The 17,096-nt window shown below is 39.0% G+C and overlaps 1 protein-coding gene across 1 annotated transcript in view; it reads left to right on the plus strand.

Moving 5' to 3' along the window:
• The window catches only part of qrsl1 (glutaminyl-tRNA amidotransferase subunit QRSL1), a 44,812-nt gene that overhangs the window by 3,179 nt on the left and 24,537 nt on the right, over positions 1-17,096 (plus strand). Inside the window, exons 3-7 of the mRNA XM_073055850.1 lie at positions 2,804-2,902; positions 7,829-7,925; positions 9,004-9,174; positions 12,781-12,956; positions 15,071-15,183. Coding sequence (XP_072911951.1) covers positions 2,804-2,902; positions 7,829-7,925; positions 9,004-9,174; positions 12,781-12,956; positions 15,071-15,183 — 656 coding nt within the window. The remainder of the gene's footprint in view (positions 1-2,803; positions 2,903-7,828; positions 7,926-9,003; positions 9,175-12,780; positions 12,957-15,070; positions 15,184-17,096) is intronic.

Raw genomic sequence — 17,096 nt, forward strand, 5'->3', positions numbered from 1 at the left:
AAGGGCAAGGGCTGATAACAGCTTGGCACCGGTGTCGTCGCAGAGCAATGTGTGGTTAAGTGCCTTGCTCAAGGACCCAACTCGCTGCCATAGCTGAGGCTCGAACTAGCAACCTTCAGATTACTAGTCCAATGCCTTAATCACTCGGCCACGCACCAACACACTTAAGTATTGTGATAACGGGATATATCAGGTGGTTCCACATGGTAGGCTTATTCAGAAAGTCAGAAGGCATGGGATCCAGGGAAGTTTGGCCAGGTGGATTCAGAATTGGCTTGCCTGCAGAAGGCAGAGGGTTATGGTGGAGGGAGTACATTCAGATTGGAGGGTGTGACTAGTGGTGTCCCACAAGGATCTGTTCTGGGACCTCTACTTTTCGTGATTTTTATTAACGACCTGGATGTGGGGGTAGAAGGGTGGGTTGGCAAGTTTGCAGACGACACAAAGGTTGGTGGTGTTGTAGATAGGGTAGAGGATTGTCGAAGATTGCAGAGAGACATTGATAGGATGAAGAAGTGTGCTGAGAAGTGGCAGATGGAGTTCAACCCGGAGAAGTGTGAGGTGGTACACTTTGGAAGGACAAACTCCAAGGCAGAGTACAGAGTAAATGGCAGGATACTTGGTAGTGTGGAGGAGCAGAGAGATCTGGGGGTACATGTTCACAGATCCCTGAAAGTTGCCTCACAGGTAGATAGGGTAGTTAAGAAAGCTTATGGGGTGTTAGCTTTCATAAGTCGAGGGATAGAGTTTAAGAGACGCGATGTAATGATGCAGTTCTATAAAACTCTAGTTAGGCCACACTTGGAGTGCTATGTCCAGTTCTGGTCGCCTAACTATAGGAAGGATGTGGAAGCATTGGAAAGGGTACAGAGGAGATTTACCAGGATGCTGCCGTGTTTAGAGAGTATGGATTATGATCAGAGATTAAGGGAGCTAGGGCTTTACTCTTTGGAGAGAAGGAGGATGAGAGGAGACATGATAGAGGTATACAAGATATTAAGAGGAATAGATAGAGTGGACAGCCAGCGCCTCTTCCCCAGGGCACCACTGCTCAGTACAAGAGGACATGGCTTTAAGGTAAGGGGAGGGAAGTTCAAGGGGGATATTAGAGGAAGGTTTTTCACTCAGAGAGTGGTTGGTGTGTGGAATGCACTGCCTGAGTCAGTGGTGGAGGCATATACACTAGTGAAATTTAAGACTACTAGACAGGTATATGGAGGAATTTAAGGTGGGGGGTTATATGGGAGGCAGGGTTTGAGGGCCGAAGGGCCTGTAATGTGTTGTACTGTTCTATGTTCTAAAGTCAAAGTAGATTTTATGATAGAGAAATCGTGTCTGGCAAATCTACCATTGTTTTAGGTGGATGTAATTAGTAGAATATATTAGAAACCACTTTAAGTAGTGTATTTAAATTTTCAGAAGGCATTAGATAAATTAGAATTTAAAATGTTGGTGTGCCAAAGGAGAGTCTGTGTTTCGAGGGGGTCATATGCTTGTATGATTAAAATTAGTTTGACAGATGTTTCAGAGTATGAATAAAAGGAACTAGTATTGGGTGACAGGTGTTTGACATAGGGTACTGCAGTAATTGGTGTTTGGGCCCCAGCTATAGATGAGGGAACTAAATATATTTCTATATTTGCCAGTGACGCCACACTGGTTCTGGGTTTTGCGAGGGAATCCAAGAGGCTTCAAGGTAATTTGGACAAGTTGAGTAACCGGCAAATGCAGAATAACATGGATAAGTGTGAAGTTATTCATTTCAATAAGAATATTGGAAAGGCAGTGTATTATTTAAATAGCAATAAACTGGTAAGTGTTGATCTACACGGGGAACTAAGTACAGTATTCCCGTACACCAGTTGCTAATAGTAAACATGCAGTTAAGGCAAATTGATGTTTTCCTTCATTACATGATATCTTGAGTACAGGAGCAAGAATATTGTTGCACAGAGCCTTGGTGGACCACACCTGGAGCACCAGGTGTGGATTTGCTCTATTTCCCCAAGAAGGATATATTTTCCACAGCAGAAGTTTAACAATGGTTGTTCAGGCTGATTCATAGGATGGAGAACTTCTGCAAAAGGAGAGTTTTGGTTAACTTTGGATAAGTTTATTAAAGTGTAGAAGAATCAAGTCAGTGAGGTACAGACACATCTAAAGCCTGCTTGTGCTTGTGGCAATAAACTTGATGACATGATTTCAATGAAATCTCATTCTTCTAAATGCTAATGAACACAAAGTTAACCACATCTCCTCTTGTATGACAGTTTTGCATCATAGGAATCAGTCCAATCAAGCTTGGTTAAACTCCCTCAGAAGTAAAAAAAAAACTTTCTTGAGTAAGGAGAACAAAATAGTGTATAAAATTCTGGCAGGTGTAATGCAGGGATGATGTTTCCTCTGATGGGGGTTAGGATATTGGGTAAGATATTTAGCTCTGAGATGAAGAAAATGTTTATTCAGAATGGTGAAGCTGTGGAATGCTTTACCACAGATGGCAGCGGAGTGCATGTTTCTGAAGTTATTTAAAAAGAAGGTAGATTTGGGTAAGGGAGAGATTGGGAATACAGTACTGATACAGAGGATTTTTATTGTATTTTATAGTACATCAACTGTGAATCGCCTACTTTTCTATGTTTCCATGTCCTACTAATCAGTCAAGAAAACATGAACTGCTGCTTTCAGTTATTGTGCTTAAGGCATCACCTGACATTTGTTTCTTAACTTTGATAAATAACAATTTTTTGACTAGGTAATCTGTGTTTCATTGTATTAACATTATTTATTAATATGCACTCAGGAAATCCTTTAGGTCCATTAGATGGGGTTCCAGTTGCCGTTAAAGATAACTTCAGCACTGCTGGTATTGAAACAACATGTGCATCAAATATGTTAAAAGGTAAAGATTTTTAAAAGTCAGTTTGAATCCATTTGAAGCAATCAAATTGAAATAAACAGTGGGAGGAAGATATGGCATTAATGAATCAATTTTAATATTTATGTAATCCTCAATGTCTTAAGTATTCTTTGTGGTTGAATATTCTGTTCACAATCTGTCCTTAAGAGTTAGTACATTACTATATTTGATTTACCAATATTCTGCTGAGCAGTATTTGCTTTCTAGAAATTACCTGTTATTCAGAATGTTGCAGCTAACAATTTAACACTACAAAGTCCATCATTCATATTTGTAACTGTTTGTGATTTTTTTTTCGGTTTAAAACATAGACATTTAGCAATTGACTTTGGCTACCAGTTTTCACATCTGAAAATGTATTGTGCATTTAATTTGGAGTGCAGCTCTGAACAGTGGGTTCTTAAAAGCTATGAATCCCAGACCAGACAATGCTGATTAATATTCATTCGGATGTCTGTGGTGGGGATGTGACTCAGGAGGTGTGAAGGTTGTATGTAGTTTCAAAGAAGGCACTGTCCATACATTGTAAATATGGAGTTGTCCTTTAATGTTTGGCACATAAAATATCAAGCTTCATGTTGTACCAGCCAGACCTTTTGACCGATGCCTGCTGTACCTCGTTTTGGCAAATAAAGAAGCTGGTTTGTACGTACAAGCAATTATCTCCAGTGACTTCATTCACGCAACAACAGTAACAGAATTCTTTGGCTATTGATCCAGAAATATTATACTTAACTATTGGTTTCTTAAAACATTGCAGCTTCAGCTTTATGGAGCTACAGTGAGCAGAGTGTCAGGTGTTAAACCAGTCAGGAGATGGAAAAGCTCATAATGTTAAACAGTTTATTATCCTGATCCAAATGTCCGAACAAATATTCACAGTTTCCAATTTGATGAATTCTGTTCTGTAGAGGGATAACGTACTCTGTCAACCAAGAGAGCTCTTGGGTACAGAGACAGTCAGTTCAATTAACAGTGCATGCAAAACAGTTTGCTGCTTTACGCTGTCAAGGTTAATAAGGAGAAAACATTGAGCCAGGATTTGAAACAACCCTCTATTTCTAACTTGAAATGTTGTTGAAAGGAGCTGTTGCTTGTAATTTTAAAATCTGTTTTCCAAATTTTTCAGTTCTTAACCAAATGCTATTTCAGACACGTGAAAGCATCTAATTACTGTTGATTGCGGAGACATGGGTTATCACATGTGATCTGTCAACTCTGTACAAGTCCTAGTGACTCACTCAAGATTGGTACTGCCAGAAGCCGAGAGTTCCCCAGTGATAGTTGGTATATGAGCTAAAAAAAAGTACGTGAAGGAAGGTTGGAAATATTTTGAAAAATAGCTGCAGTCGATTCCTCCAAAAGAAATCTGGGCTTGCTTTCTTTTTACTGCTACCCACCACTTCGGGTATTGAGCTGAATTTCATAGCCCTCCAGATGTGCTTATAAATTGCTGCCAATCAGTAAAGAGCAAGTCAATATTTGCAGAAGAAATGGGGGGAGGGGGGAAGAGGGATATGTCATAGTTGAGCTTTGCATTGTTCTTACCCACAGCTACTGGCCATCAATAAGACTATCATTGCCTTTATTTATTATGATGATTTCTCCTTTTCTTACCCTATCCTCCCAATAACTGAGATAAGTCATTAGTGCAGAACTCCACTGTCACGCAGCTAAGATTGAGCTCAGTTTAAATATGATCAAATTAGAGTCATTTCTGAATTTTTGAACTGGTGAGAAGCTATTACTTTTTTCAAACTGTAATAAAGTTATTTATCAGTCCAAGTTATTAACCTTTTCTGCAATGAACTATATTCCGTTAAGTTGATGCTTAGCTAATGACTTAATGCATAGCCTTTCAAAGTATAAAATATGTCAGGCATACTACAATAAATAAATCCTTTAACTATCTCATTCATTCTGTAGTCATTTCACTTAAGAGTTCAAAATTGTTTCTCAACTGTCTTGAAATACTTGACTTTAAATACTAAATCTAAAAGGTAGGCTGAAAGTGTCCATTAATTGTATTCTGAGATTTGGAGATAATCTAAATATATCCCAAATTAAGCAACTTGTTTAACAGAAGGATGGACTGAAATGTTGAAAGCATGTAATAAATTTAAGTTATACATTTTAAGCAGCATGGTAACGTAGTGTTTAGCACAGTGCTTTACAGTGCCGGCGATACGGGTTCAATTCCAACCACTGCCTGTGAGGAGTTTGTACGTTCTCCCAGTGACTGTGTGTGTTTCCTCCCACAGTCCAAAGATGTACCAGTTGGTAGGTTAATTGGTCATTGTAAATTGCCCCGTAATTAGGCTAGGATTAAGTTGAGGGATTGCTGGGCATCTCAGCTTGAAGGCGGAAGGGCCTTCTCTGCGCTGTATGTCAAATAAATAAATAAAGCTTTTCTGTCTAATGGAACTGATTTAAGAAGGAAAGAAAAAGTAGACCATTCTTCTCACCGTGTCTGATTTGCCATTCATTAAAGTGGTGGTTGATCTTTCACAGCACTACTTTATTACCATTCCTTGATTCTCTTAACATCTAAAAATCTACCTGCCTTTTCTTGAATATACTCAATGACTGTCTCCATAGCATCTTTGGTAGACAATTTACAAGGATTCACTATTGTCATGGAGAAGCAATTGCTTTTCAACCCTGTTTTGAATTCCTGACCCTGCATTTTGAGTCTGTACTCTTTTTTTTTTAGACATTATGGGCAAGGGAAGCATTATCCCTTCATACGCTATAGATAGATAGATACTTTATTCATCCCCATGGGGAAATTCAACTTTTTTTTCCAATGTCCCATACACTTGTTGTAGCAAAACTAATAACATACAATACTTAACTCAGTAAAAAATATGATATGCATCTAAATCACTATCTCAAAAAGCATTAATAATAGCTTTTAAAAAGTTCTTAAGTCCTGGCGGTTGAATTGTAAAGCCTAACGGCATTGGGGAGTATTGACCTCTTCATCCTGTCTGAGGAGCATTGCATCGACAGTAACCTGTCGCTGAAACTGCTTCTCTGTCTCTGGATGGTGCTATGTAGAGGATGTTCAGAGTTTTCCATAATTGACCGTAGCCTACTCAGCGCCCTTCGCTCAGCTACCGATGTTAAACTCTCCAGTACTTTGCCCACGACAGAGCCCGCCTTCCTTACCAGCTTATTAAGACGTGAGGCGTCCCTCTTCTTAATGCTTCCTCCCCAACACGCCACCACAAAGAAGAGGGCGCTCTCCACAACTGACCTATAGAACATCTTCAGCATCTCACTACAGACATTGAATGACGCCAACCTTCTAAGGAAGTACAGTCGACTCTGTGCCTTCCTGCACAAGGCATCTGTATTGGCAGTCCAGTCTAGCTTCTCGTCTAACTGTACTCCCAGATACTTGTAGGTCTTAACCTGCTCCACACATTCTCCATTAATGATCACTGGCTCCATATGAGGCCTAGATCTCCTAAAGTCCACCACCATCTCCTTGGTCTTGGTGATATTGAGACGCAGGTAGTTTGAGTTGCACCATATCACAAAGTCCTGTATCAGTTTCCTATACTCCTCCTCCTGTCCATTCCTGACACACCCCACTATGGCCGTGAAGCTCCATTCATTCTTATAAACTCAATAAAGTACAAGACCATTCTGTTTAGTTAGTCCTTATGACAACTATTCCATGTTTCAATCTGATGAACTTTTGCTCTACTCCCTCATTTGCAAATACAACCTTTCATAGGTAGGAAAGCTGTGTGTATATATATATATGGTATTTCCAACACAGTCCCATCAATGTCTTGTGTAAGTCATCCCTGATTCCTACTCTTGTACTCTTGCGATAAATATCATCGTGCCATTTGATTTCTATTTGCATGTTAACTTAATAATTTATACACATTGACACTCCGATCTCCCTGAACACTACAAACCTTTCAAAGAAATCTCAGTACTTCTGTAAAGTTTTACCAGAGTGGATGGTCTTGCATTTTTTCACATTGTATTTCATCTGTCATGTCTTTATTCATGCCTCTAATGTGTCTCATCCATCGTGACATCTCTCTTTTACCTCATCTCATTCCCACTCCGACGTGGCTTTGTGTCATCAGTAAATCTGGATGCATTATACTTGATCCTTTCATCCAGATCATTGACTGTGAAAAGCTGAGGCCTCAGCACACATCCTGTAGCACACTGCTAATTATAGCTGCCAAACCCAAAAATGACCTACTTATTCCTGATCTTTTTCTCCCTGTTTCTTTGTGTTCTCATTCCCTCTAGACTTGCGCTTCTCCACTACAGAGATTAACACCGAGCAATTGTTCAATTTCTCAGCCAACTCCTTATTCCCCAATACAATTGCTCCTGGGAATCGATATTAACTTTATTTTTTTCCCCCTTTTTTCATGCCTATAGAAGTTCTTGCGTTTCTCACTCAGTTATGGTTTATTCCTACATTCCTTTTACTCATAAGTACTTTGGTTCTCTTGAATTCTGACATTTTCTCAGTCTTCAAGCTTGCTCTGTGTGTGGTTTTTTTTGGGAACATTTATAAGGGTTTTTCCTTTACTCTAATGATATTTATAATTTCTCTTATTCCCCATGGCTGAATTTACAGATGTTTTTGTGCCTTAAAGGGACTTGATCTGACTTCAGTCACACTAATGAACTAATCTCACAAATTGTAGCAAAATTTCTTACAGCTTTTAAGCCTTTGTTTTATGCTTTTAGCGTAATGGATTCAGATTTGATCAGCTCACCAATTGCTACACTAACAGAACAGTTCACAGACTTGCATCATTCTTAAAACAGTTCTATTTGATTCTATAGCTTCCACTCACTGTAGCTTTACAAATGATGCATAGCCTCATATTGTATCTAATAAGACAATGTTTCTGTTTCCAGGTTATGTTCCACCTTTTAATGCCACAGTAGTGCAGCGGTTACTGGACCAAGGTGCTGTTTTGATGGGAAAGACCAATCTCGATGAATTTGCAATGGGGTAAGAAGATTTCACACTTTGATTACCTGACCAAAAGCTTCCTTTAGGATGTTTTTGCCATTCCTTTCAAAACTTTTTACAAGCATTCCTGTTTGGAATATAACAATGTATGTGGGGTTCTCCAGCAAACTTTGCAGAAAGTAAGCCAGTGACAGGAAGAAAGCTAAATTCATGATGAGAAGAGTTTGTACTTTAATCTGCAAGCAGAAATGTGAAGAAACCTTTTGGAATGTAATTTACTAATTCTGTAAATTCAGCCTCAGGAGCAGGAATTTTTCTGCTGCTGTTCTCAGCATTTATTTAAACGACATTCATCAGAAAATTATGAACAGGATCCATAATAGGCAGATAGGGTTGGTGTTAGATATCAATGGCACCAGTACTAGACTTGTATTTACATTAGCTTTACATATTTTATTGATCCTTTCAAGTTATAGCATAGATTTGTCAGAGGAACACTGAGATGTTTAATGCAACTAACTTAAGACAGCAATAGAGCTTTTGGCACTACGATGAAAGATCCAAGTACAAATTATTTTTCTTGAATTCACTAGGCCAACAAGAACCAATGCCCAAAGATATAAACTTGCACACTATCCTTTTTCTCTTGGTTATATGATGATTAGTATTTCATGAACCTGTATGTTCCCTAAAACCATGAACAAAAAGATCCCTCTTTTAGATACAGTTCCTCTTTTGATATTACATATCACTTATTTTTTGATGCGGGTACACAATATTTAAGAAATGGGTATTTTTGCGACATTGTATACTCTTAAAACTCTATCAAGAAGGTTTCCGATGTCCACGGTGCCTGTGGAAACTTCACAACTGATCTATCTTGTGCAATCGTCTTCTTGTTACTGCATAAACCTTTCTCCCCAAAGACATTTCTTGTAGACTGTGATATAATCTTATCAGATTAACTGTACTAGAGGCATTGTAATCATTACAGCTACAATTTTTTTTATGTCTTAGTTGGAGATGACAGGTTAAAGACTTAATAAACCGCAGAAGTGTTAAATATGATGTGCTGCGGCACCTAATACTGTCACTGTAAATCATTCCAATTTCCTAGGAGTGGAAGTATTGATAGTATCTATGGGCCAGTAAGGAATCCTTGGGGATATTCTGAACAATATAGAGAACGGCATGTTGAAGATGATGATGTGGAAGACTCCAGCTGGGTAACAGCAGGTGGTAGCTCTGGCGGTAGTGCAGTAGCTGTTGCTTCAGTGACATGCTTTGCGTGAGTATTCCAGTATGATTTTCTCTCCTTGAGTTTCTGTTCCCCAGTATCAAGGTGTGGATTTTTAAATGCAGTGCTAAATTGGAAATTTTAAAAAAAACTTCAAAATCATCAGTAAAATAAAATGAGTAAATCTTCTGACCAGACCAGTAGTTAAACCTGCAGTATGTTTTTTTTTTAAAATCAGCATGCTTAGGAATGCAGCAGACTTATCTATCACAGATTGGCTAGTGAGGGTATCTGTAGGGATTTCTAATCTCTTCCTGCTTCAGTATGAGGTTCCCACCTTATTTAAGAAACCACTCTCCTCCTGGTACCTAAGAAAAGCAAGGTAACGTCCCTTAGCGACTTTCACTTGGTGACTCTTGACAAAGTCATAGAACACTATGAAGCCCTTCAGCCCATCTAGTCCATGCCGAACTATTAATCTGCCTAGTCCCATTGATCTGCACACAGACCATAGACCTCCATACCACTTCCATCCTAATTTCTCTTAAATGTTGAAATTGAACCTGTGTCCACAACTTCTGCTGACAGCTTGTTCCACACTCACACTGTGAAAAAATTCTCCCTAAGTTCACCTTAAACATTTTACCTTTCAACCTTAACCCATGATCTTTAGTTCAACCTCAGTGAAAGAAGCTTGCTTGCATTTGCCTTATCTATATCCCCCCCCATAATTTTGTATATCTCTATCAAATCTCCCCTCATTCTTCTATGCTTCAGGGAATAAAGTCCTAATCTATTCAACCTATCCTTGCAACTCAGCTCCTCAAGTCCTGGCAAATTCCTTGTAAATTTTCTCTGCACTCTTTCAATCTTACTGATATCTTTCATGTAAATAGGTGACCAGAACTGCACACAGTACTCCAAACTAAACCTCACCAACATCTTATACAACTTCAACATAACATCCCAACTCCTGTAATCAATACCTTGATTATGAAGGCTTTATGACTCTAAAGCCACTTTCAAGGAATTATGGATCTGTATTCCCATATTCCTCTGTTCTACCATACTCCTGAGTGCCGTACTGCTCACCATTTAAGTCCTACCTGATTTGTCCTCCCAAAGTGCAACACTTCACTCTTGTCTGCATTAAATTCTTTATTAAAATTGCATTAAAATCATTAAATATGATCTAGATGATGGGGTGGTAAATTGGATTAGTAAGTATGCAGATGATACTAAGGTAGGTGGCGTTGTGGATAATGAAGTAGGTTTTCAAAGCTTGCAGAGAGATTTAGGCCAGTTAGAAGAGTGGGCTGAACGATGGCAGATGGAGTTTAATGCTGATAAGTGTGAGGTGCTACATTTTGGTAGGAATAATCCAAATAGGACATACGTGGTAAATGGTAGAGCATTGAAGAATGCAGTAGAACAGAGTGATCTAGGAATGATGGTGCATAGTTCCCTGAAGGTGGAATCTCATGTGGATAGGGTGGTGAAGAAAGCTTTTGGTATGCTGGCCTTTATAAATCAGAGCATTGAGTATAGGAGTTGGGATGTAATGTTAAAATTGCACAAGGTATTGGTGAGGCCGAATTTGGAGTATTGTGTACAGTTCTGGTCACCGAATTATAGGAAAGATGTCAACAAAATAGAGAGTACAGAGGAGATTTACTAGAATGTTACAGCACCTAAGTTACAGGAAAAGGTTGAACAAGTTAGGCCTTTATTCTTTGGAGTGTAGAAGGTTGAGGGAGGACTTGATAGAGGTATTTAAAATTATGAGGGGGATAGAGTTGACGTGAATAGGCTTTTTCCTATTCTCCTAGGGGAGATTCAAATAAGAGGACATGAGTTGAGAGTTAGGGGGCATAAGTTTAGGGGTAACACGAGGGGGAACTTCTTTACTCAGAGAGTGGTAGCTGTGTGGAACGAGCTTCCAGTAGAAGTGGTAGAGGCAGGTTCGGTATTGTCATTTAAAGTAAAATTGGATAGGTATATGGACAGGAAAGGAATGGAGGGTTATGGGCTGTGTGCGGGTCAGTGGGACTAGGTGAGTGCAAGCGTTCAGCACGGACTAGAAGGGCTGAGATGGCCTGTTTCAGTGCTGTAATGGATATATGGTTAAATTCCATCTGCCATTTTTTTCAGTCCATATTTCCAGCTGGTCCAGATCCTGCTGCAAGCTTTGATAGCCTTTTCTTGTTGTCCACTGTGCCCAAATCTGGGTGTCATCTGCAAATTTGCTGATCCAGTTTTGTTGATACAGATGACTGAGGGCAAGCAGCACCACCAATAATCGCAAGCCTCCAGTCAGGGAAGCAACCATCTACTACCACTCTCCGGCTTCTCCCAAGAAGCCATTGTCAAATCCAATTTACTATAGCATCTTGAGTGCTGAGCGACAAACCTTCTGGATTAATTTCTCATGCAGGACCTTGTCAGGTACCATGTGGGCAACATCCACTGCTTTACCTTCTTTGAAAAACTCTGATTAGCCACAAACAACTGCGCACAAAGCCACGTTGGCTATCCCTAATCAGTCCCTGTCTATCCAAATACTTCTATATTCGGTTCCATAGAATGCCTTTCAATGACTTGCCCACTAATGATGTCAGGCTCACTGGCCTATAATTTCCTGAGTTATTCTTAGAGCCTTTTTTAAACAATGGAACAGCATTGGGTATCCTCCAGTCCTCTGCAAATTTCCTCTCTTGGGATCCAGCACCAACTTGATTTTCCCAATCTACCCGCATATTGAAATCCCCCACAACTATTGTAACATTGTCCTTTGTACATACCTTTTCTATTTTCTGTTGTAATTTATATCCCACATCCTGGCTACTGTTCAGAGGTCTGTATATAACTCCCATGAGGGATTTTATACTTGTAGTTTCCTAACTCTACCCACAAGGATTCTACATCTTCCTATCCTATGTCACCTCTTTCTAAAGGGTTTGATTTCATGTTTTACCAACAGTCACCCCACCACCCTCTGCCTACCTTGTAGCTTTCGATACAATCTCTACAATGCACTGATGTAATGAATTGATCTGTATGAATGGTAATGCAAGACAAATGTTCCCACTGTACCTTGGTACATGTGACAATAATAAACCAATTTACCTGTTTTTTTTCTACGTAGTCCATTTACATATATAAGCAATCTTCTATAACCTTGATCCTGTCACATTCTGTTTTGCTCCCTGTGTGCTATACTACAAGTCACATATCATTCTTAACGGAAAGATCTGTGAATACATAATGGATATTTATTTGTCCACATTGAATGAGTTAGTGATACAGCAGATCTTATCACTATTCTTAACATAATGATATAGCCATCCGAGCTACTTGACATGACCTGTTTGTAATCTCTAAGCAGTTCAAGTGATAGGATTATGATCAGACCATATTAGAACCAACAGTTGTTCAACTTGTACATTGTCTAATTTTCAAGTTTTTTCTGGTCTCTTTACTAATTTTATAAAACTTGGTTTTATCTGTTTTAATTTTATTTTATTCTCTCATTTACTAGTTTTGTTGCAGTTTACTTTCTTTTATCAAAAAATCTTCAAAGGTGAATAGTTAATATTTTGATATAATTAATTAAAACAATCAACAAGCAAAGTATTAACCACCCAACACTTATTCCAGTTCTTTAGGTTCAGATACAGGTGGTTCCACACGTAATCCTGCAGCGCGTTGTGGTATTGTTGGCTTTAAGAGTACTTACGGATTGCTGTCTCGCCATGGCCTCATACCGTTGGTCAATTCTATGGATGTTCCTGGCATTATGAGCAGATGTGTAGACGATGTAAGCACGGTATTTGGTAGGTTACATATCTAGCATTTCCAAACACTCTTCATGTTTGTATTTATTTCAGTGACTTTGAAATGAAATGAGAGTGGGCCAGGGTCCACCAATGCTGTGAAATAACATTTCAAAAGCTTGGCTGAATTTTTATTGATTATGATTAAATAATGTTACAAAATGATCAATTGCAGACATATGAATTATTTGATCTGTCATCTTTAAACAACTTGTATGCCTATTTGTGCAATTATGGCCAAATTTGGAAACCTTTTAATCAAATTTTAATGAGTTACTTTTGAAGGTTATTACTCGACTCTTCAATAAACTAGCTACTAATATGTGCTGCTTTTAAATCTGTTTACTTTTTTAATTATCAGTTTCCTGAGTTTATTTATCCCATTTGCACTGTTATATAAATCTTCCATGCAGGGGAACATTAAGCACCCTGCTGTTTTTCAAGCACTTATGGGGTGTAATAAGAGTGACAGGCACATACTTAACTCCAAAAATGCAAACATTCCCTCAACTTTGCATTTAACTACTGGCCTAAGTTATAAGTTCAAGTCTGTATCAAGCCTGTTGTGCCTAGAATGGAAGATTGGTGACAAACTTATTTAAAATGGCACACAAGTTTGAGTAAGTCAGATGTCTTATCACTGCAAGCCAAAGGTAATACTTGTTCAATCAACTTCACTTGGTAATGGAACAGGCAGAAGGTTGGGAAGTAATGTAGTTATCATGTCACTAGAATACTTCCTTTTCATACCTTGCTAGTGATCTCAGCTTCTCATGAATGATGTTAACTGGACTGGAAGGCTTAAATTATAAGGAGAGACAGGATAGGTTGAGACTTATTCCTTGGCGTATAGCCCAAGGAATGACATTATGGAAGCATGTAAAATTGAGGAGCATTCAGACATAAGATCAATAGACACAGTCTTTTTTAATCCCCAAAGGAGGAGAACCTTAAACTGAAGTACGTAGATTTAAAGTGAAAAGAGAAAGACTTAAAGGGAACCCGGAGGGCAACCTTTTCACACAGAAGGTGTTGGATTTGTAGAATGAGCTACAAAAGGAATTTATGGAGGTGCGTGCAATTGGCGACTGACAAGTAGCCAACTTGGTCAGCAAGGACAAGTTGGATGGAAAAGCCCATTGCTGTGTTGTATAAATCTGACTCTTTCACCTTCAAAGTGAGTGATCTTGACCTTTAGGTCATTATTTTATCTAAATCTTTAATGATTTTAAACATCTTTCCATATCTCCCAGCAGTGTTTGCCACATCACAAAAAAACACCTTGAAACTTTTTGAGTCAATAACTCATGTACCCTTCCCTAATTGTCCCAATACCTAGGCTGGGGTAAACTAGTATCTTATGGAGGTATGTAATACCCTCTTGGCATTTGCACTTGTATGCCTGCACTTATTAAGATCAAGATTCTGATGTATTTATCCACACTTTGTTAATCTGTCCTGTCAATTTCAAAGATTTGCATTTGGGTGTGGAAGTATGTCTCCTTTTGCAATCCCTTAAAAAATTTCTTCCTTCCTGCCAAAATGGATTATTGTCTTTTTTTTGTTGAATTTCCCTGCCATATGTGCACACGTTGCATCAACCTGTCTATGTCCTTTTGTAAACTGGAATTCCTGATAATAGTTTATTTCATATTGGGACAAGATTAGTTACACATTTAATTCAATGTTTCATATCAGACTCCAAATTATCAGTCCAGTATTTTTATAATAAAAATACTTTGAATTTTTCTAAATGTAAAAAAAAATGTTGTCAAAGGCAAATCCCCATTCTGCAACCCAGTCCACCTTTTCTAGGAAGTAATTCTTACATTCCGAGAAGGCACAGGACAGGTTTGCTTCAGTGCAAGAAAACCTAACAGGAAGAAGAGACACTAAAGCAAAAAATGAAACATGCTTTAAAATGTACAGTATAAGTATGTACTTAGCACAAACTTTTCAGTTTCTGAACATCATACTTTTAATCTTGCCTTAACAACACAGAGCTCCTGTATATTTATGGTTTGCAAACCCAGCTGTTCATTTAATTGTGTGTACTGTATGACTGCCAGCATTGAAATGTGATTCCATTAACTTGCCTATAAATCTTGCATTAGGTGTGCTTGCTGGCCATGATCCCAAAGACTGCACCACTGTACAAGATCCATTTAAACCCTTTGAATTACCTGATGAGATCGATGTCAGGAATCTATGTGTTGGAATTCCAAAGGTGAGTCCTATAAGTACTTGGATTGTTGTAAATTAACTATTAGAAATTAAATAGGAAAAAAGCAGATAATTTGTTTCACAGCACAGCACTTTGTCACCTACAAAGTACAAATCAAAGGAAGGTATTACAATAGGATGATAGAAAAGATTGCATGAAATTTGCAGAATATTTCATAGTAATAGAACTGTTATTTATTTACTTAATGAGCTACAGTGCAGAATTGGTTCTTCTGACCCTTAAAGCTTTGCTGTCCAACAACCCCCAACTTAACTCCAGCCCAATCACAGAACAATTTACGCGACCAATTAATCTACAAACCAGTACATCTTTGGACTGTGGGACGAAACCCACGAGGTCACAGTGAGAACGTACAAACTTGTTACAGGCAGTTGTGGGTTATAGAATACAGCACAAGCAAAAAGAGCAAACTGTTGGAGGAAGTCAGGTCATTCAGGCTCTACAAAGGCAAAGGCAATGTTTCAGGTTAAGACCCTGCTTTGGGATTGACACCGGGCATTCAGAATTTGCAAATGTTGTAAATTTCCCTCTGAAGTGGATTGCCAATTTGTATTAGGTGAAGTAGCACCATATTTGTGGGTGCTGCCTAATTCCATTCCATCCAGTGACACAAAATCTGTCACCGTGAATTGGAATTGAAACCAGGTTTTATGTGAAAGTTCACCATCAAGCAAACTTCTCTTCTAGTTCCTACAGGTTTAAAAAGGAGGCTACACTCTGGAGCTGCTAATAGAACCACTGCATCACCACTTTGGTGATCCAGTATCCTTACCAATCTTGAGTGCTGACTGTATGAAGTTCGCATGTTCTCCCTTTGACTGCTTAGATATAAGAATTAGGCCATTTGGCTCATAGAGTCTGCTTAGCCATTCGATCATTGCTGATTTATCGACACCATTCTCCTGCCTTCTCACCATAACCTGTGACAGCCTTAGTAGTCAAGATCCTATCAACATTAAATTAAATATACCCAATGACTTGGCCTTCACAGTGGTCCGGTGGCAATGAATTCCACAGATTCACCATTCTCTGGCTAAAGAAATTAGTCCTCACCTTTGTTCTAAAGGGGCGTCTCTCACGCAAAGTACTGAAGGAACTCACCCAATCAGGCAGCATCTATGGAAAGGAAAACACAGTCAACATTTTGGGCACAAACCCTTCAGGACTGTTCTGAGGCTGTGCCCTCTGGTCCTAGACTCCTGCAATATAGGAAACATCCTCTACATATCCACTCTATCTAGACCTTTCAATATTAGGTAAGTTTCAATGGGATACTAACTCATTCTTCTAAATTCCAGCAAGTACAAACCCAGAGCTATCAAGCACTCCTTATATGTTAACCCTTTCATTCCTGAGATCATTCTGATAAACCTCCTCTGGAACCTCTTTTCATCACTATCTGCCTCTCCACCTATCTTTGTACGGTCTGCAAACTTGGCCACAGAGCTAGCAATTCCATCATCCAGATCATTAACATATAACATAAACAGTAGAGGGCCCAACACCATACGTCACCAGCAACACACACAAAATGATGGAGGAACTCAGCAGGTTAGGCAGCATCTATGGAAGTTAATAAACAGTCAACATTTTGAGCCAAGACTCTTCTTCAAGACCAGTCACCAGCAGCCAACCAGAAAAGGTCCCCATTATTCCTAGTGTTTGCATTTTTCCAGTCAGCCATGGGCTTTTAACTTGTTTAACAGCCTCATGTAAAGCACCTTGTCATAGGCTTTCTGAAAGTATAAGTAAACAACATCTATTGACAAACAAATCCTGGCAAGTGGAAGAAGTGCCACACCTGCCCCTACACCATGTCCCTCACCGCCATTCAGGGCCCTAAACAGTCCTTCTGGGTGAGGCGGCACTTCATCTCTGAATCTGTTGGAGTCATC

The sequence above is a fragment of the Hemitrygon akajei genome, chromosome 9 (genome assembly GCF_048418815.1).
Source record: "Hemitrygon akajei chromosome 9, sHemAka1.3, whole genome shotgun sequence".
Taxonomy (NCBI): domain Eukaryota; kingdom Metazoa; phylum Chordata; class Chondrichthyes; order Myliobatiformes; family Dasyatidae; genus Hemitrygon; species Hemitrygon akajei.